The sequence below is a fragment of the Hemiscyllium ocellatum genome, chromosome 28, assembly GCF_020745735.1.
Source record: "Hemiscyllium ocellatum isolate sHemOce1 chromosome 28, sHemOce1.pat.X.cur, whole genome shotgun sequence".
In the NCBI taxonomy this organism is placed as follows: domain Eukaryota; kingdom Metazoa; phylum Chordata; class Chondrichthyes; order Orectolobiformes; family Hemiscylliidae; genus Hemiscyllium; species Hemiscyllium ocellatum.
In genome coordinates, this window is record NC_083428.1 from 39,908,206 (window position 1) to 39,923,082 (window position 14,877).

The 14,877-nt window shown below is 46.0% G+C and overlaps 1 protein-coding gene across 1 annotated transcript; it reads left to right on the forward strand.

The window, feature by feature from the left end:
- Positions 1-6,550: 6,550 nt before the first annotated feature.
- LOC132828928 (immunoglobulin lambda-1 light chain-like) lies at positions 6,551-13,276 on the forward strand. The gene is made up of 4 exons (XM_060846131.1): positions 6,551-6,632; positions 6,731-7,053; positions 7,414-7,462; positions 12,602-13,276. The coding sequence occupies exons 1-4, from the start codon at positions 6,584-6,586 to the stop codon at positions 12,922-12,924; spliced, it is 744 nt and encodes a 247-aa protein (XP_060702114.1). The 5' UTR covers positions 6,551-6,583; the 3' UTR covers positions 12,925-13,276.
- Positions 13,277-14,877: the final 1,601 nt, after the last annotated feature.

Sequence of the window (14,877 nt, forward strand, 5' to 3'; positions counted from 1 at the left end):
GTTAAGGGTGAGGACCAGTTTGGCCAAACGAATGAGAGTGTTGGTGGAAGGGTATTGTTGGGGACGTCGGGAGATGAAAGAATGGAGGGCTTGGAGGCCCTGGTCATGGCGGATGGAGGTGTAGAGGAATGGATATCCATGGTGAAGATGAGACGTTGGGGGCCGAGAAAACGGAGGTCTTGGAGGAGGTGGAGGGCGTGGGTGGTGTCTCGAACATATGTGGGGAGTTCCTGGACTAGGGGGGATAGGACAGTATCGAGGTAGGTAGGCAGGTAGGTAGGTGGGGCAGGAGCATGCTGAGACAATGGGTCGGCCAAGGTGGTCAGGCTTGTGGATCCTGGGAAGGAGGTAGAACCAGGCAGTGCGGGGTTCCCAGACAATGAGGTTGGAAGCTATGGGTGGGAGATCTCCTGAGGTGATGAGGTTCTGTATGGTCTGGGAGATGATGGTTTGGTGATCGGGAGTGGGGTCATCGTCGAGGGGGCGGTAGGAAGAGGTGTCCTCGAGTTGGCATTTGGCTTCAGCGGTGTAGAGGTCAGTGTGCAGGACTACCACTGCGTCCCCTTTATCTGCTGGCTTGATGGTGCGGTCGGGATTGGAGCAGAGGGATTGGAGGGCTGTGCATTGTCAGGGTGAGAAGTTGGAGTGCGGATGAGGGGTAGACAGGTTGAGGCGGTTAATGTCCCGGCGGCAGTTGGAAATGAAGAGGTCGAGGCCAGCGCGGGGTGTCCAGGTTGATGCAGTGTGTTATCCTCCAGTCTTATGGCACTACTCCTGTTGACAATGATGACATCAAGATCGAAGACAAAGACTCTGCAATCTCCGACCTGACTTCCCAGAGAATCCGAGGATAAATCCCAATTTATCTATTTTCAGATCTTCCAAAATTGCTGACATCTCTTCTTTGTCAACCTTCATCCAATCTAATCTTGTAGTTTGTATCTCCATATTCTTACTAATATTGCCCTTTTCCAATGTGAATACTGACAAAAAGTATTCATTAAGCGCTTCTGCAATGTCCTCAGATTCCACACACAACTTTCCACTACTATCTTTGATTGGTCCTAATCTTATTCTTGCCTCACAGTGCCAGGGTTCCAGGTTCGATTCCAGACTTGGGCGACTATCTGTGTGGAGTTTGCACATTCTCCCCGTGTCTGCGTGGGTTTTGTCCAGTTGTTCCGGTTTCCTCCCATAATTCAAAGATGTACAGATCAGGTGAATTAGCCATCCTAAATTGCCTATAGTGCTAGGGGCATGTCAAAAGAAATGGGTCAGGGTGGTTACTCTTCGTAGGGTCGGTGTTGATAGTTGGGCCGAAGGGCCTGTTTCCACACTGTAGGGAATCTAATCTAATCTCTGTTCTTCCTGAAACATCTAAATCCCAGAAGCTGCAACAACCACTCCAGTCCCTCCTCTGGCCATATCTCTGAAATGGTGACAACATCCAAATCCCAGGTAACAATCCAGGATCACTCTCCTTATTCTGGATTCTCCTGGCATTGAGCTACACACATGTCAAACCAACATTTTCATTGCCAGTGCCCTCTCGCGACTTGTAAATCTATCCCTGACCTCACTACCCTCAACCTCCTGCACACCGGACAACCACGGGAGAAGTGTGGGAAATTGGGATTAATGCAGGTTTAGTGGTAGTTATTGTTGGTGCAGGCTCGATGGGCTGAAGGGCCTTTTCTGTGCTGTTTGACTCTGAGAACTCAAGAATAGTGAATGTGGTCAAGAGGTGGATTAGCCCACGAGAGTCTTCCTAGCTTTCCTAATGGCTGAGAGAATTCCAGTACTGAAGCTGTGACTGTGTGAGATTTTTGCCTAAAACGTTGATTTTACTTCTCCCTGGATGCTGCCTGAACTGCTGTGCTCTTCCAGCACCACTAATCCAGAATCTGGTTTCCAGCATCTGCAGTCACTGTTTTTAACCTGTATGAGGTGGGCCTGGCTGGAAAAGGAAAGGAATTTCAAACATTTTGAGGTTCTTTAAATCACATCTTTGAGATTCATCTGAAGATTCTGACAGGTGTTTCCCATCTGGTGCACACCAAAGGTTAACCTGGGTGCCAGTGATATACACTGTCTGACCTCAGTGGGGTCAGGCTGTCAGGTCAGGGAACAACTCTAACTTCATTAATACAGTGAAAGGCCCGATTTGGAAGATTGTTTATCACTCACTGTTCTTCCAATTGCTTTTCTTTATGAGCTGTCGTTTTAAATTCGGGTTCCACACACAAACAGTTTGTAGCAAAATGTGTATAACTCAGATTCCAGAATGAAATGTGGTGAGAGGTGGTGACATTGCATGGAACTGGAATACAGGGACATCCAGAAAGCCTTTGACAAACTATTACACAGGAGATCACAAAGGGGCAGTGGAAAAGGGTGAAGAATAATGAATTGAATTAAAATGTATTGGAAGAGATAAACAGAGTGAGATGAGATTAGATTCCTTACAGTGTGAAAACAGTCCCTTCAGCCCAACATGTCCACACTGACCCTCCGAAGAGTAACCTACTCAGACCCATTACCCTCTGACTAATGCACATCACACCATGGGCAATATAGCATGGCCATTTCACCTGATCTACACATTTCTTTTGGATTGTGGGAGGATTGTGAGAGCACCCGCAGGAAGCCCGCGGAGACACAGGGGCAATATGCAAGCTCCACAAAGACAGTCGCCTGAGGCTGGAATCAAACCTGGGTCCCTGGTGCTGTGAGGCAGCAGTGCTAACCATTCAGCTACTGCACCGCACTGAGAAGGGGTTAAGAATATTTTGTCAGACAGGGTTCAAAGTGGAATGTCAGTGTCTGTTCTGGGATCATTTCCAGAACAAAGGTAGAGAAGAAAATCTGAAAATATAACATAATCATTATCTCATATTCAGGACATTCTGAAACACTGGCCACTCCAGTTCGCTGCTTGGTGTTTGCTCTCCCAGACCTCCATGTTGGACACCCAGCACCAACACCTCAGGGCACACTCCATGGGCACTGGCCACATGCCCCCCACATCCATAGATGTGGCATCAACACCTGCCAGGCTCTCCTCATCATCATGGCACATCTCTGATCCACCAACAGTTCTGCACTTCAGAGTGTACAGGCAGCTGCCAGGGTAATGCTGCAGCAACCACACTGTGTACGCAGGGACAAAGGGATGGGGTCAGTCCTGGGGTCAATAAAATGCAAATCAAGGAGGGTAGAGTGGAACCAGAAGCACTGCTGTGACTGGGAGGTGGAGGGACTCAATGGTGGGGAGGGTCAGCTGCAGCCTGGCTTGTGGAGAGTACCAAGATGGTGAAGGGGATGGGGATAGTCTTGAAAAGAGCAATGGCAGAGCCAATTGTGCACGTGAGGGCATGGGATACTGCAGGCAGGGGAGTTACAGACAGTCATCACCACTGTGGCCTCCAGAGGGGAACCGTGCAGCTTGGTAGTAGACATCACTAAACTGTCGTGACTTGGCTTGGGGGGGCATGGTGGAACATTAAAGTCTCAATTAAATGTGGTGGCTGTCAAAGTGTGGGGATTTAGTAACAACAGGCTGTGCAGGGAGAGCAGGTAAAGGGACAAGTAAGTTCATGAGTTGGTTGGACCTGTGTTCCAGGCGGAGCCTGAAATCATGGTGTCCAGTCTGACCTGCTTTCCCTTCCACATCTGTCAATCCATGTGAATGATAAATGGCTGGGATCACATCCGTGTGGGTGAAGTCCGAGGCAGTTCAATGGGTAAAAGGAGGACTCCATTTCTGTTGGCGTGTGGAGTACAGGTTCACATCATTTACCTCACACCATCCCATGTGAAACACATGCAACGTACATGTGTATTGGGTGCAAATACTGGCCATATGCAATGGCCACCATGTTACTGATCCTTGCAAATTGCAGACAGACATCTCAATTTTGCAGAAGTGATCACAGCTGACTGTAAAAGAGGCAACTGTGGGTCACAAATATCACAATTGCTGACAAAGTAGCACAGGTCCCATTCCCCACCCGATCTGGAAGTATTTTGTAAGACTCCTCAATGCAGCATCTGAAGAGGTCACAGCTGTTGGGTCTCTCAGATGCTGTCCAAGATACAGGAGAGCCAGGGGCTTTCATCCTGATGAGTGAGGGTCAGTATTGGTGCAGGTTACACTTTCCCAGGTCACCAGGACAGAACTGCAAGCTCTGGATTGGCATCTCCAACCTGAAGGCATCTTATCACAGTCCCCTGCAAGGTGACAGTGCTGTTGAAGTTCTATTTGACTGGTCAGCTAGTATTGGACAGGAGGGGCACCATAGAGGAGTGGTCAGTCATTAATGAGGCAGGTTTGAACCATAGCACAAGAAAGCTGCTCGGACTCATGAACAGACACAATGAAAACTCGACAAAACTGACAATGTGACAAATCAGAGTGTAGGATTCATCTATATTCTTTCTTTCCCTTCACATGGAGTTTTTAAATAAGCTGATGCAAAGCTGACCAGGCCATAGATTCCGAACAGAACTGGTTCGCCTCCTTAAACAGTGATGTTTCTGTTACTTAAATGGGTGGAAAGGAATCTGAGAGATTTGGGTACGGCTGCAGTAAAATGATGTTATATTGAGGTTGACTGTGTTCTGGACAGTCCCTCTGCTTAAAATAACAGGCCCCAGTTCCTGCTGGGGGCCAGGTGTTTGTTCATTTCACCCACTCGGAGCAGCTGGATTGGACGGCACAAACCACCCGCAACTACTGAAAGCTGATTGGCTGAAACTGACTGCTCAGCAGCTTCATTCAAACTCCTTCAACATTCCCATGAGGTTCCATTCATTCTCAATGTTCGGGTTCCATGGAAATAACAGATATACTTATTGTCTAAATCATATTCACCATTCTGGGCAATATTGTTAATTGTGTAACTGGTCACCTGGTGGTCAATAGCAGGTTAGAGTCTGATAGTTAGGTGGCAAGTAGGTGCATCATTAACTAGTCACATGCTCAGCTCTTTTATGTTCACACAAACTGTGACAGAGCAAAATTATCCAAACATTAACTGAGGGGATTCACCAACACCTCAGGCTGGATATTCCCCCTGGGGAGGGATACAGGAGTTGGGAATGTCACTCTGCTCCAATCCCTCTCTTGGAGGCTGGGAACACACACACATTGGGATTCTCACAGAGGGATCCTCTGAACTGGCCTGGAGACAGGGTCCTCGTGAATTATGGGTGGATGGAGTGTAGCCCCTTCACAGTTGCTCTAATACCCAGGCAGGCAGGAAGGGCCTTTCCTCATTCAAACAGGCCCCTACACAAACTGGAAGTTGGAGACTTGCTGGAAGTGACTCATCAATGTCCATTAGTTCAGTGTTAACAAGACCCTAACAGAGTCTAATTGGGCACCTGCCCTACCCTGCTGGGCCCAGACCCACAATGTCTGAAATAGCTGGAGCTGGGAATGATGTTGGAAACTAAATATTCACTTTCTACCTCCAATCCTGCCTCAAGTTTGGCTACAAATTAAATAAGGACTATGTATAGCAGACATTCAGGAAGTAGCCTATGCTTAGAAGTTCGCTGTACCAAGTTGCAGATCCATTTTCCTGCAGGAAGGCATTAGAACATACACATTATGTGATAAAAAAGATTGACAACATGCTGATTTTTAAACGCTCTTCAGGATGGTATGTTGGTTAGCACTGCTGCCTCACAGTGCTAGGGACTTGGGTTCAATTCTAATCTCAGGTGACTGTGTGTGGAAATTGCACATTCTCTCTGTGTTTGTGTGGATTTGTTCCAGTTTCATCCCACAGTCCAAAGATTACATTACTTACAGTGTGGAAACAGGCCCTTCGGCTCAACAAATCCACACCGACCCACAAACGTGCAGCCCACCCAGACCACGTCGGCAATTTAGTGTAGCCTGCACAATTTTGGATTGTGGGAAGAAACCGGAGCAAACCCACACAGACGTGGGGAGAATGTGCAAACTCCACACAGACAGTTGCCTGAGGCAGGAATTGAACCCAGGTCTCTGGTGCTGTGAGTGCTAACCACTGTGTCAGCGTGCTGCCCATAAAGATGTGTAGGTTAGGTGGATTGGCCATGCTAAATTGCCTGTAGTGTTAGGTGGAGTAGTCAGAGGGAAATGGGTCTGGGTGGGTTACACTTTGGAGGATTGGTGTGGACTTGGGTCAAAAGGCCTGTTTCCACACTGTTGGGAATCTCACCTATTAACAAGAGCAACAAATAATTTACGCCAGAAAGATATGTTTTGATGGTAGGTGTGAAGAACAATTTTAACTCCAGGGCTGGTCGGGAGATGCAGTAAACATAAAGGGAAATATCAGACAATAAATGAGCTTCAGTGTAAAATGTGACAGCGATTCCAGTCGCACTGAGGCATCACTGCATCAACCTGAATCTCTGAGCCTGAATGGGCGGGTTTCAGATCCTTGCTCTGGTTGGTCAGTGTGAATCGCTCTCATTTGCACGGATTTCCTTCCGGTTGTGAAGGGCTCTATAACTGGCTTCAATGGGAACCTGCTGCCACAGTCTGTCCCAGATACAGTCGCTGAAGGCAGGCAGCTCATTGACAGAAATGATGTGGATCTTGTGCTTTCTCTGTTCCCTGGCAGTGTGGCTGGGCTGTAAGTAAAACACTGCTCCTTCCACAGCAGCAGATTGGGGTTTTACAGTCACCTTTAAAAGGGTCCATTTCTGATGTTTAATCCTTGCTCTTTTACAGATGGACAGTGTCAGACTCTGACTCAGCCTGCACAACTGACTGTGAAACCGGGGAACACGGCCACACTGGACTGTAACATTGGAACGGATGATAGCTATACCGTGTACTGGTACAAGCAGACACCAGGATCAGCTCCTCAGTGGATCCTCTATTACCATTACTCGCTCAGTGCGCCTACCTATGGGTCTGGGTTTAGCAGCGACCGTTTCACATCGACAGTCAACAACGGTCACAACATTTACCAGTTAATCATCAAAAACGTGGAGGTGAATGATGCCGCCGTGTATTACTGTTACAAGTGGGTTAGCTCGGCCAGTGCTTATGTCTCACAGTGACAGAAGGTAACACAAAAACTGATATCCGGAAATAATGTCCTCCTAATATCATTGTATTGGATCAAATACTCTAATATTTAAGATTTCATAAATAACTTTAATGTTCTTGGGTATAATATTTTCCATTTCCCGTTATTTCATAATTGGTAACTTTCTGAAATCACTGCCCATTACCGAGTGTTGATGACATTTTAATGTCAGTGTGTGGATGTTGTTGTGAGGTTATTCCTTACTGTCCCACACCATCTGGGACACTGGGAATACATGACCAATGCTGGCACTGGAGTATCTGAAGGTGTTTTCTTTCCAATTCCAGGATCCTGGATAACTGTATGGACTGAACCCTAGAACATCAGTGTGTGTGTGTTTGGGCAAGGGACCAAGCTCTTTGTTGCAGGTAAGTGGCTGAGAATTCCCTCTGTGGATACTAACTGTGTGAATTTAGACACTTGATTGAAACTTAATTATTTCCTCATGCCTGTTTCTTAACCTGAGTGAAAATGTTGGTTGTTTCTCCAGAGTCTAGCAGCAGAAGCAGAGCAATCACTCTTGGTGCTGCCTGTCTGAGTTTGTGCTGTTTCTGACATTGGCTGTTAGTTCATAGTTTCGTATATAATAATGTTCTTGTTCATAAGTGCTTTGATTTGACCAAATCTTTTTTGCTTTTTAGCATGCTGTACATTAGTTAATGTATTTGGTGGTGGCACATATTTAAGAATGTTGTCTAATTTTTTTTCAAGGCTTTGAAAGTGCAATGTTGGGAACAGAGTTAAATTTAGTTCTGTTGGTTTTGTTTAAAATGTGCAATCAAAAGAAAGAAACTTCATTGGTATGTTTTTTAAAATTTTCATGCCTCAAAGCATTTCTTGGTGAATTAATTAATTGAAGCTTTGTCATTGCTACTCAACTAAAAAGCAATGTGCTTACACAAAACCCATTATTAATTTTGCCAAATATCAGAAGCAATCATTCTCCGAAACCAAGCATTGCTAATGCAGTACTCAGTAAAATGCCAGTTTAGTTCCTGAGCCTGGTCCTGTCTCTCATTTTTAATGCCTATTGATAACTTTGTGTTTTTTTATTTTTGCACTGAACTGGAACCTCTTGTTATCTTCTGAAATAAGTCTAGCAGAGGCCAGTATCCTGTCACAGGTGTATTGTATATGACACTGATCCAGTCTCCTCAGAGCCAGCTTATAGTGAACAGAACCTCTGACACTCCTGGTTGGTTGTTTGGTTATTTATGTATTTATTTTTGGATTCATCCCCACCCCCAAAGAGCCAGCTCTGAATGACCAGGATGTCTTAACACTTTTTTTTTTACATTTTATTAAACCATTCACAGTTTATGAAATAATTAACATTAACAGCTGTATACAAAGAAACAGCAATTTTACAAGGGAGAGGAGTGGCAAAGCCAGGTCCCAAACCTGACTGTTCAACCAGTTTACAGGGAAGTGAAGAACTTCAAATCCCAGTTTCAAACCTGCCAAGACAGTAATAATGACATTTGTAAGCACTCCAATTTATACCCATCACCCAGTGTCCCCTGATTGGACCAGATTAACAACAGCATAGCTAAGGAAACTCCTATTCTATGAGGGCCACCTAGCTGACCCCATCACGATCATTACATCCATCCCCCTCTCTGTCCGGGGACAGAGGCCTGTTTGTTTTCTCATACCATCTGTAGTGGGGGTTTACCCACCAGGTCCGGTTACTCCGACTCAGCCTCGGATACACAGCCTGACTCTCACACTCGGAGCGTGTTGGAAGAAATTGCTCCTTTTCTTCAGGTGCTTACGGTGCTGAGGCTGCAACATCCACCGTGTCTGTCTCTGACTCTGACAGATGGCGGGTCGGAGGGGGTGGGGGTGAAGTTACGGGTTCCTGTAGACTTTCCGGCTGATCTTGGGGACCAGGTATTTGACCCTGTCACGTTTTGTGAGTTTGCAGCTTTCATCTGGTCCACATGCTTGTTCAGGACCAGCTCACTGACTTGAACTTTGTACATGACAGGACCTGACCTCTCATCAGCCATGCCTCTTACTCATGCAGGTCCACTTCCATGATATTGGCACCAAACCTTGACTTCTGAAGTAAACTGTGTCTCTCGCCTGGCATAGTCTTGTGTCCAGTGTTGATGTTCCTGATGCTGTTTCACTTTCCTGCTCCCCCTTCCCCAGGTCCGGGAGGATAAGCTTTAACCTGGTGTGGAGTCTTCTCCCCAATAGCAACTCTGTTGGAGCTATTCCTGTAGCTGCCAGAGGGTGGTCAGATAATCAAATAGGAGCCGGGACAGTTTGGTAATGAGTGAAAGGGGAAGCTGTGTTTTTAAAGTTTGCCTTAAGTTTGGTCTGGCTTTCCACCAGCCCATTGGACAATGGATGGTAAGCAGCTGACCTGGTGTTCAAGACTTGTCTGTGACCAAGACTTCCAAAAGTCTGTGTATTACAAAAGATGTTTGCTGCTGCTGATGGTAATTTTTATCCCTGTTGGCACTCTGCACACTGACCCACCAACGTGGCTATGCCTGCATCCAATCCTGGCCACCAGACATGACCTCTCATCAACATCTTCATCTTGGACTCCCCTGGATGATCCTGGTGGAGTTCAGTCAGGAACTGATAGTGTCCTTTGCGTGGGACACTCCCTTCCACTCCCCATAATAAAATGCCATCCTCTACAGTGATCTTGGTCTCACCGTGTCCAGGAAAGTATTCATTTCAGGCTGTGATGGCCCTTCTGATGTTTCCCCCATCGGCGCCAGCTGTTATAGTTTTGCCAGGACGGGATCTTTTTGTGTCCACATTCCGATATTTGTAGCGGTGGCCGGAAGGGACTCCGGAAAGTTTAAACCCAGAACGGACTTTACCAGTGGCCTCACTACCATTGGTGTATCTGCTGGTGGGAGGCAGCTCAATGCATCCGCATTTTCTACTTGGCTTCCCGGACGGTGTTCCCACTTGTAACTGTGTGCACTTCGCCTGAGAGCCCAATGCTGAATTCAACCTGAAGTTCTGGGTGGCACTGCCTTCTCCTCTTTGAGTAGCCCCACCAGGGGTTAGTGGTCAGTTTCTATGACAATTTTACATGAGCAAAGGTATTGGTGCAACTTCCCCTCAGGAAAGATAACTGCTCACTTTCCTTCTTTGTCTGGGTGTATTTGTGTTCTGCATTAGCCGCAGTCCAGGAAGCGCACACGATTGGGCATTCCTCTGCTTTGGGCCTTGTGACCGGTGCAGACCAGTCCATAAACTGTATGGGTTTGATTATTCCTTCGCTTTCCAGCCTCCTGATGTCTGCCTCTACTTTCCTCTGGAAGGACAGGCCTTGCAGGATCATGGAATCACTTCCTAGTCAACATGCAAGGTGGTCTTTTGCTCCTGTGATAGTCCCGATCCCTTCCTGAAAAGTGCCTGAGAATTTAATTAGGACTTTACTCTGGCTCAACATTTATCCATTAGAAAATGGTTGGCTATGAAGGTGAATCTTTTTCAACCAATTTCCCACCATCAAATGAGACCAGAACTGGTTTTACCCTTAACCTGAAAAGGTTCCCCGGTATAGGTTCTCAGTCTAGCCGAGGCCATATGCAAAGTTAAGGGTTGGGGTCCAGAATGAAGTTTGTTCTAGACTGGTTCTGCAGTCACTGATACAGCCACGCTGGTAGCAACCTCCATTAGAACCTGGTGACCATTCAACCAGACACTTATTTTGATTGTGTGATTTGGATGTTGCTCCGCAATTTAACTGTTTCAAGACCAATGCAAGTGGGCGTTCTAGGGTGTACACTGTCCTCAACACCAGACTACAGGTTCCTTTACTCACTTCAGGCCTAGTGTGTCTCTGTTGCTGTCTCGGTCCTGCACACCGGCAGCATCTACAATGGCTTGCCAGCCCGGATCCTGGAAAACGTCGACCTGTTTGGCTGAGGCTTGGCTTTGTTTTAGGGTTTTGCTGTGGTTTGACCTAGAGTCCTCCGATTCAGGATATGTCCTGAGTGAGGCGATACTACAGGCTCAGCCTGCCTGGGGAGGGGGTCCATTTCCATCAGCATACCCTGTAACTCTTACACTCCACTTGTCACATTTTCTAATGACACAGCCAGTTGTTGTGCCTGTTCGAAGTCCAGTTGGGCTTCAGCTAGCAGGCACCTTTGCATGGTTACATCATTAGTCCCAGTCTTGTCGCCATTGAAATCACTTCACAGAGGCCTGTATCACTTCAGCCTTTATTTACAGCTGCATAGTGCGAGACGCTGATCCGGCTTCCTCCGCGCCAGCTCAGAGTGAACAGAACCTCTGACAGTCCTGTTTGTATCTGTCAGGCAGGACTCTCTCTGATTAGACCGGATTAACAGCCTCAATAAGGGAACTTGTGCTCTGAGATTCACCTGGCTGACTTCGTTTCAATCACTACAACTTCCTGCTTCAACACTTGCTTTTTCCCCCCCTTTGCCATCAGGCGTGACATCTCCAATCCATCCTCAGCTTTTCTCCTTTCCATTTCTGGGGCAGATGAGCAAACCAATGTTTGCTGTAAGCCGACTGAAATTCCTAACTTTCTTAGAGCACTGTCTCCTCTCACTCACACGAGGAACTCTATTTCATTCTTCTCACCTCGATCTCTGAGGAATCTGACGATGACCATAACGATGCTTCTGCTGTGTCTCCCCTTCTCCTTGAGCAGGGAAGCCCCACCTCTCTCATCACAATCTCTTGCTTTAATGTGGCTCCTTTTTAATATAGTAGAAAACTGACCCAGAATGTACATAAAGAATCATCAAACAAAATGTTATTTCAGCACCTAATGAAGTATTACATTAAAGGCCAAATGGATAGAATTTAAGACCTTACACAAACCATTTTTTCTTCATAGGTGATTTGTCAAGCCGTTGGTTTTCACCTCCTCACATTCTCCCAATACATGCTGGAACTCTCCCTCCGCTCCCTTTCCTTCATTGTCATCGTTTGCTCTCATTGCTCCTTGGAGACTTGTTGCTTTGATTTAGGTTTTGCACGTTCTGAGGCTGGAGCTCAGGTTCTGAGGTGAATTCACGGTGATGTAGGAATGTGGAGTAGGTTAACAGGAATATGGTCGGATAGGTCAGAGCTGTAACTCCCAGGTGTGGTTCTCCTTTACGCTGACTGTCTGTTCCCCTCAAATCCATGAAGCTCAGTGTCACAGCTCATCACAATAGGTTTTCAGGAAGAAAAGGAATTGCTGGAAAACTCAGCAGATGTGGCAGCATCTGTAGAGAGAAAGCAGAGTTAGTTTTTCAGGTCCAGTGATGTTCTACAGAAAACAGATTTTGAACTTTGAAAGCAAAGATCAGAGTCAGGGATCACTGAGATCAACTGCAGTGTCCCTGATACATCACCTGGGATGACCCAACATAGCACAGACCTGTGTACAGCCATTGAGTTGGAAGTGAATTCCCCACAGTGAATGATGCTCTAATCCACAGGACAAACTGAAATGATGCTGTATCCTTTGCTAACTTTGTTTGCAAACATTGTCTTTTCTCTTGCAGCTCAGCAACTCCCTGACCCTTCAGTAAAACTGCTTGGGCCTTCAGATGAGGAGATGTCCAGGAAAGGAGCCGGCACGTTAGTTTGTCTGGTCAGTAAACTGTCCATGGGCTTTGCTGCGGTCAGCTGGACAGTGGATGGGAGTCCGACGAGCAGTGAGGTCCAAACCAGCGTGGTGTCCCGTGACCCGGACAACAGCTTCAGTCTCAGCAGCTACCTGACCGTCCCTGGCGGTGATTGGAGCAGTGGGAAGGTGTACTCCTGCACAGTGCAACAAGGAACAGCTTCAGAAACAACCGCAACAGTCTCACAATCCGGCTGTTAAATATTTGGAAGTTTCACATGTGTTTGCTGTCTAATTTAGGCAGAAAATGTCACTGATCTTCCACCCCTTCACCATTACCCACCCTCTTCCTCTGGAGTCTGCTGCATTTTGTGTTCCTGTTTTGCTCTGTGTTTGTGCTGTATTATGATTGAAGTGTTTGTACCTGAGGCAGGTTCTGTTCAGTTTCTCATTTCAAGTTTGTGACCAGTGACTTGGCTCCAGTCAGGAATTTCAGTTCATGTGGGTGCTGTGCTCAACACCCTGTGCTGGATTTCATGTGAGTTCATGATCAGCCAACAGCATCAGGCGAGTAAGAATTGTTGCTGAGTGTAATGTTCAATAAAAAGAATCTGTGCAGGAAATCCTTCTGTGTATTTTGTCAACTTGTGTGGTTTATCCTCCTCTCTCGCTACATCTACACAATGTATGACATCTACTCCCCAAGACACTTACAAATTTGGAACGTCATTTTGAAACTTTTACTGATCCAGAGGGAAAAAAAATAGCAACAAAAATATGGGCATACCATTCCCATGTCCTGACTTGGAAATTATTGCCCTGTTCCTGGAATTCCCTTCCACTGAATAGTGAGCTGAACAGCAAATAGCAGTTCAAGAAGGAAGTTCATCGACATATTCTCAAGGGCAGTTAGAGATGTGAAATAAATGCTGGCCTAGCCTGTGGTGTTCACATGCACCTGAAACAATTTTAAAAAGTTACTGTACTTCCCTTCTGTTCTGATTGGATTTCTTTTTGTCCCAGAAGAGCTTGGATACGAGACTTGGCTCAGTCCCCTGGAGAGTTGCCACTCTAACATTGAGTTCATATAGAAATAATCTCGGCCATTATAGACCAAGCCGTTTAACAACAGCAGAAGAAACTTCCAAATGTTATGTGCAAGATGGATTAATGTGCACCTAGAGACAGGGACTTATTAGGATGACCAGAATATTTTCATAAATGTGGAATTCAGTTGAGAAGTAGAAATGGGCTTTATGAAGAGAAAAGAAATTCAGTCAATGTTTCATATGCAGACTTTCACAAGGGGATTGAGAGAGTGCAACATTCAAGACTTGTTCAATTTCGGAATGTGGTGAGATTGAAAGGACACGTTTTGTGGTTAATAGATATTAATTTGTCTGGAGGAACATACAAGCTGTGGTGTTTAGATAGGAGTCCAATAAATAGAGAGATGGCAGAGCAACTCAGTCCCATTGAGTTATGTGACATGTAGGAACTCCAGGCCATTTCCTGTGACGTGGACAAGGATTTTTGTTGAATCCACCCAAACAGACAATTGCAGCCTCCAAGTAATGCAAGTGCAGGAGAGCACTTCCAACAAAGCAACACGGCCTCAGTGTTGTAGTCGAGCAGCCGCCATGTCTTGGGGCTTGAATCTGAAGTGGGATTTATACCCAGAACTTCAGGATGGAAAAGCAAGTGTCCACTTAACTGAGCTGCAATCCCATGGTGTTGTTGGACAATCGATGCACAGGAATTGTCATTGGTTCAGTTATATGTTGACATCACTGCAGTCCTTTTTGTTTTGTTATTCCTTTGGGGAGCGTAACCAGAGCCAGAACATGGTTCAGTGTACAGGGTTTGTACAGAAGGTTCAAAAGAATTGATGATACATATTGCTATAGTTTGGAAAACAGACAATCTTTTCTTTGCCCACAGTCCCGACGTAATGATGGTACTTTGTTTGGTGCCAGGGTCAAGAATGCCACTGAGTAGCTGCATTCTGAAAGAGGGTGCGTGAACCAGCAGAGGTCATGTCCCCTCACAGTATTAATGACCTCAATGATGCAGGACATCATTATAATGAATCAATTTTTTTTTACTGCAGAATTGATTCATTATAATGGAACAAAGGAAGAAGATGATACAATGACAACATTTTATGATATCATATAGGTCTTACTTTGCAGAGTTGTCACTTCCATATAAATG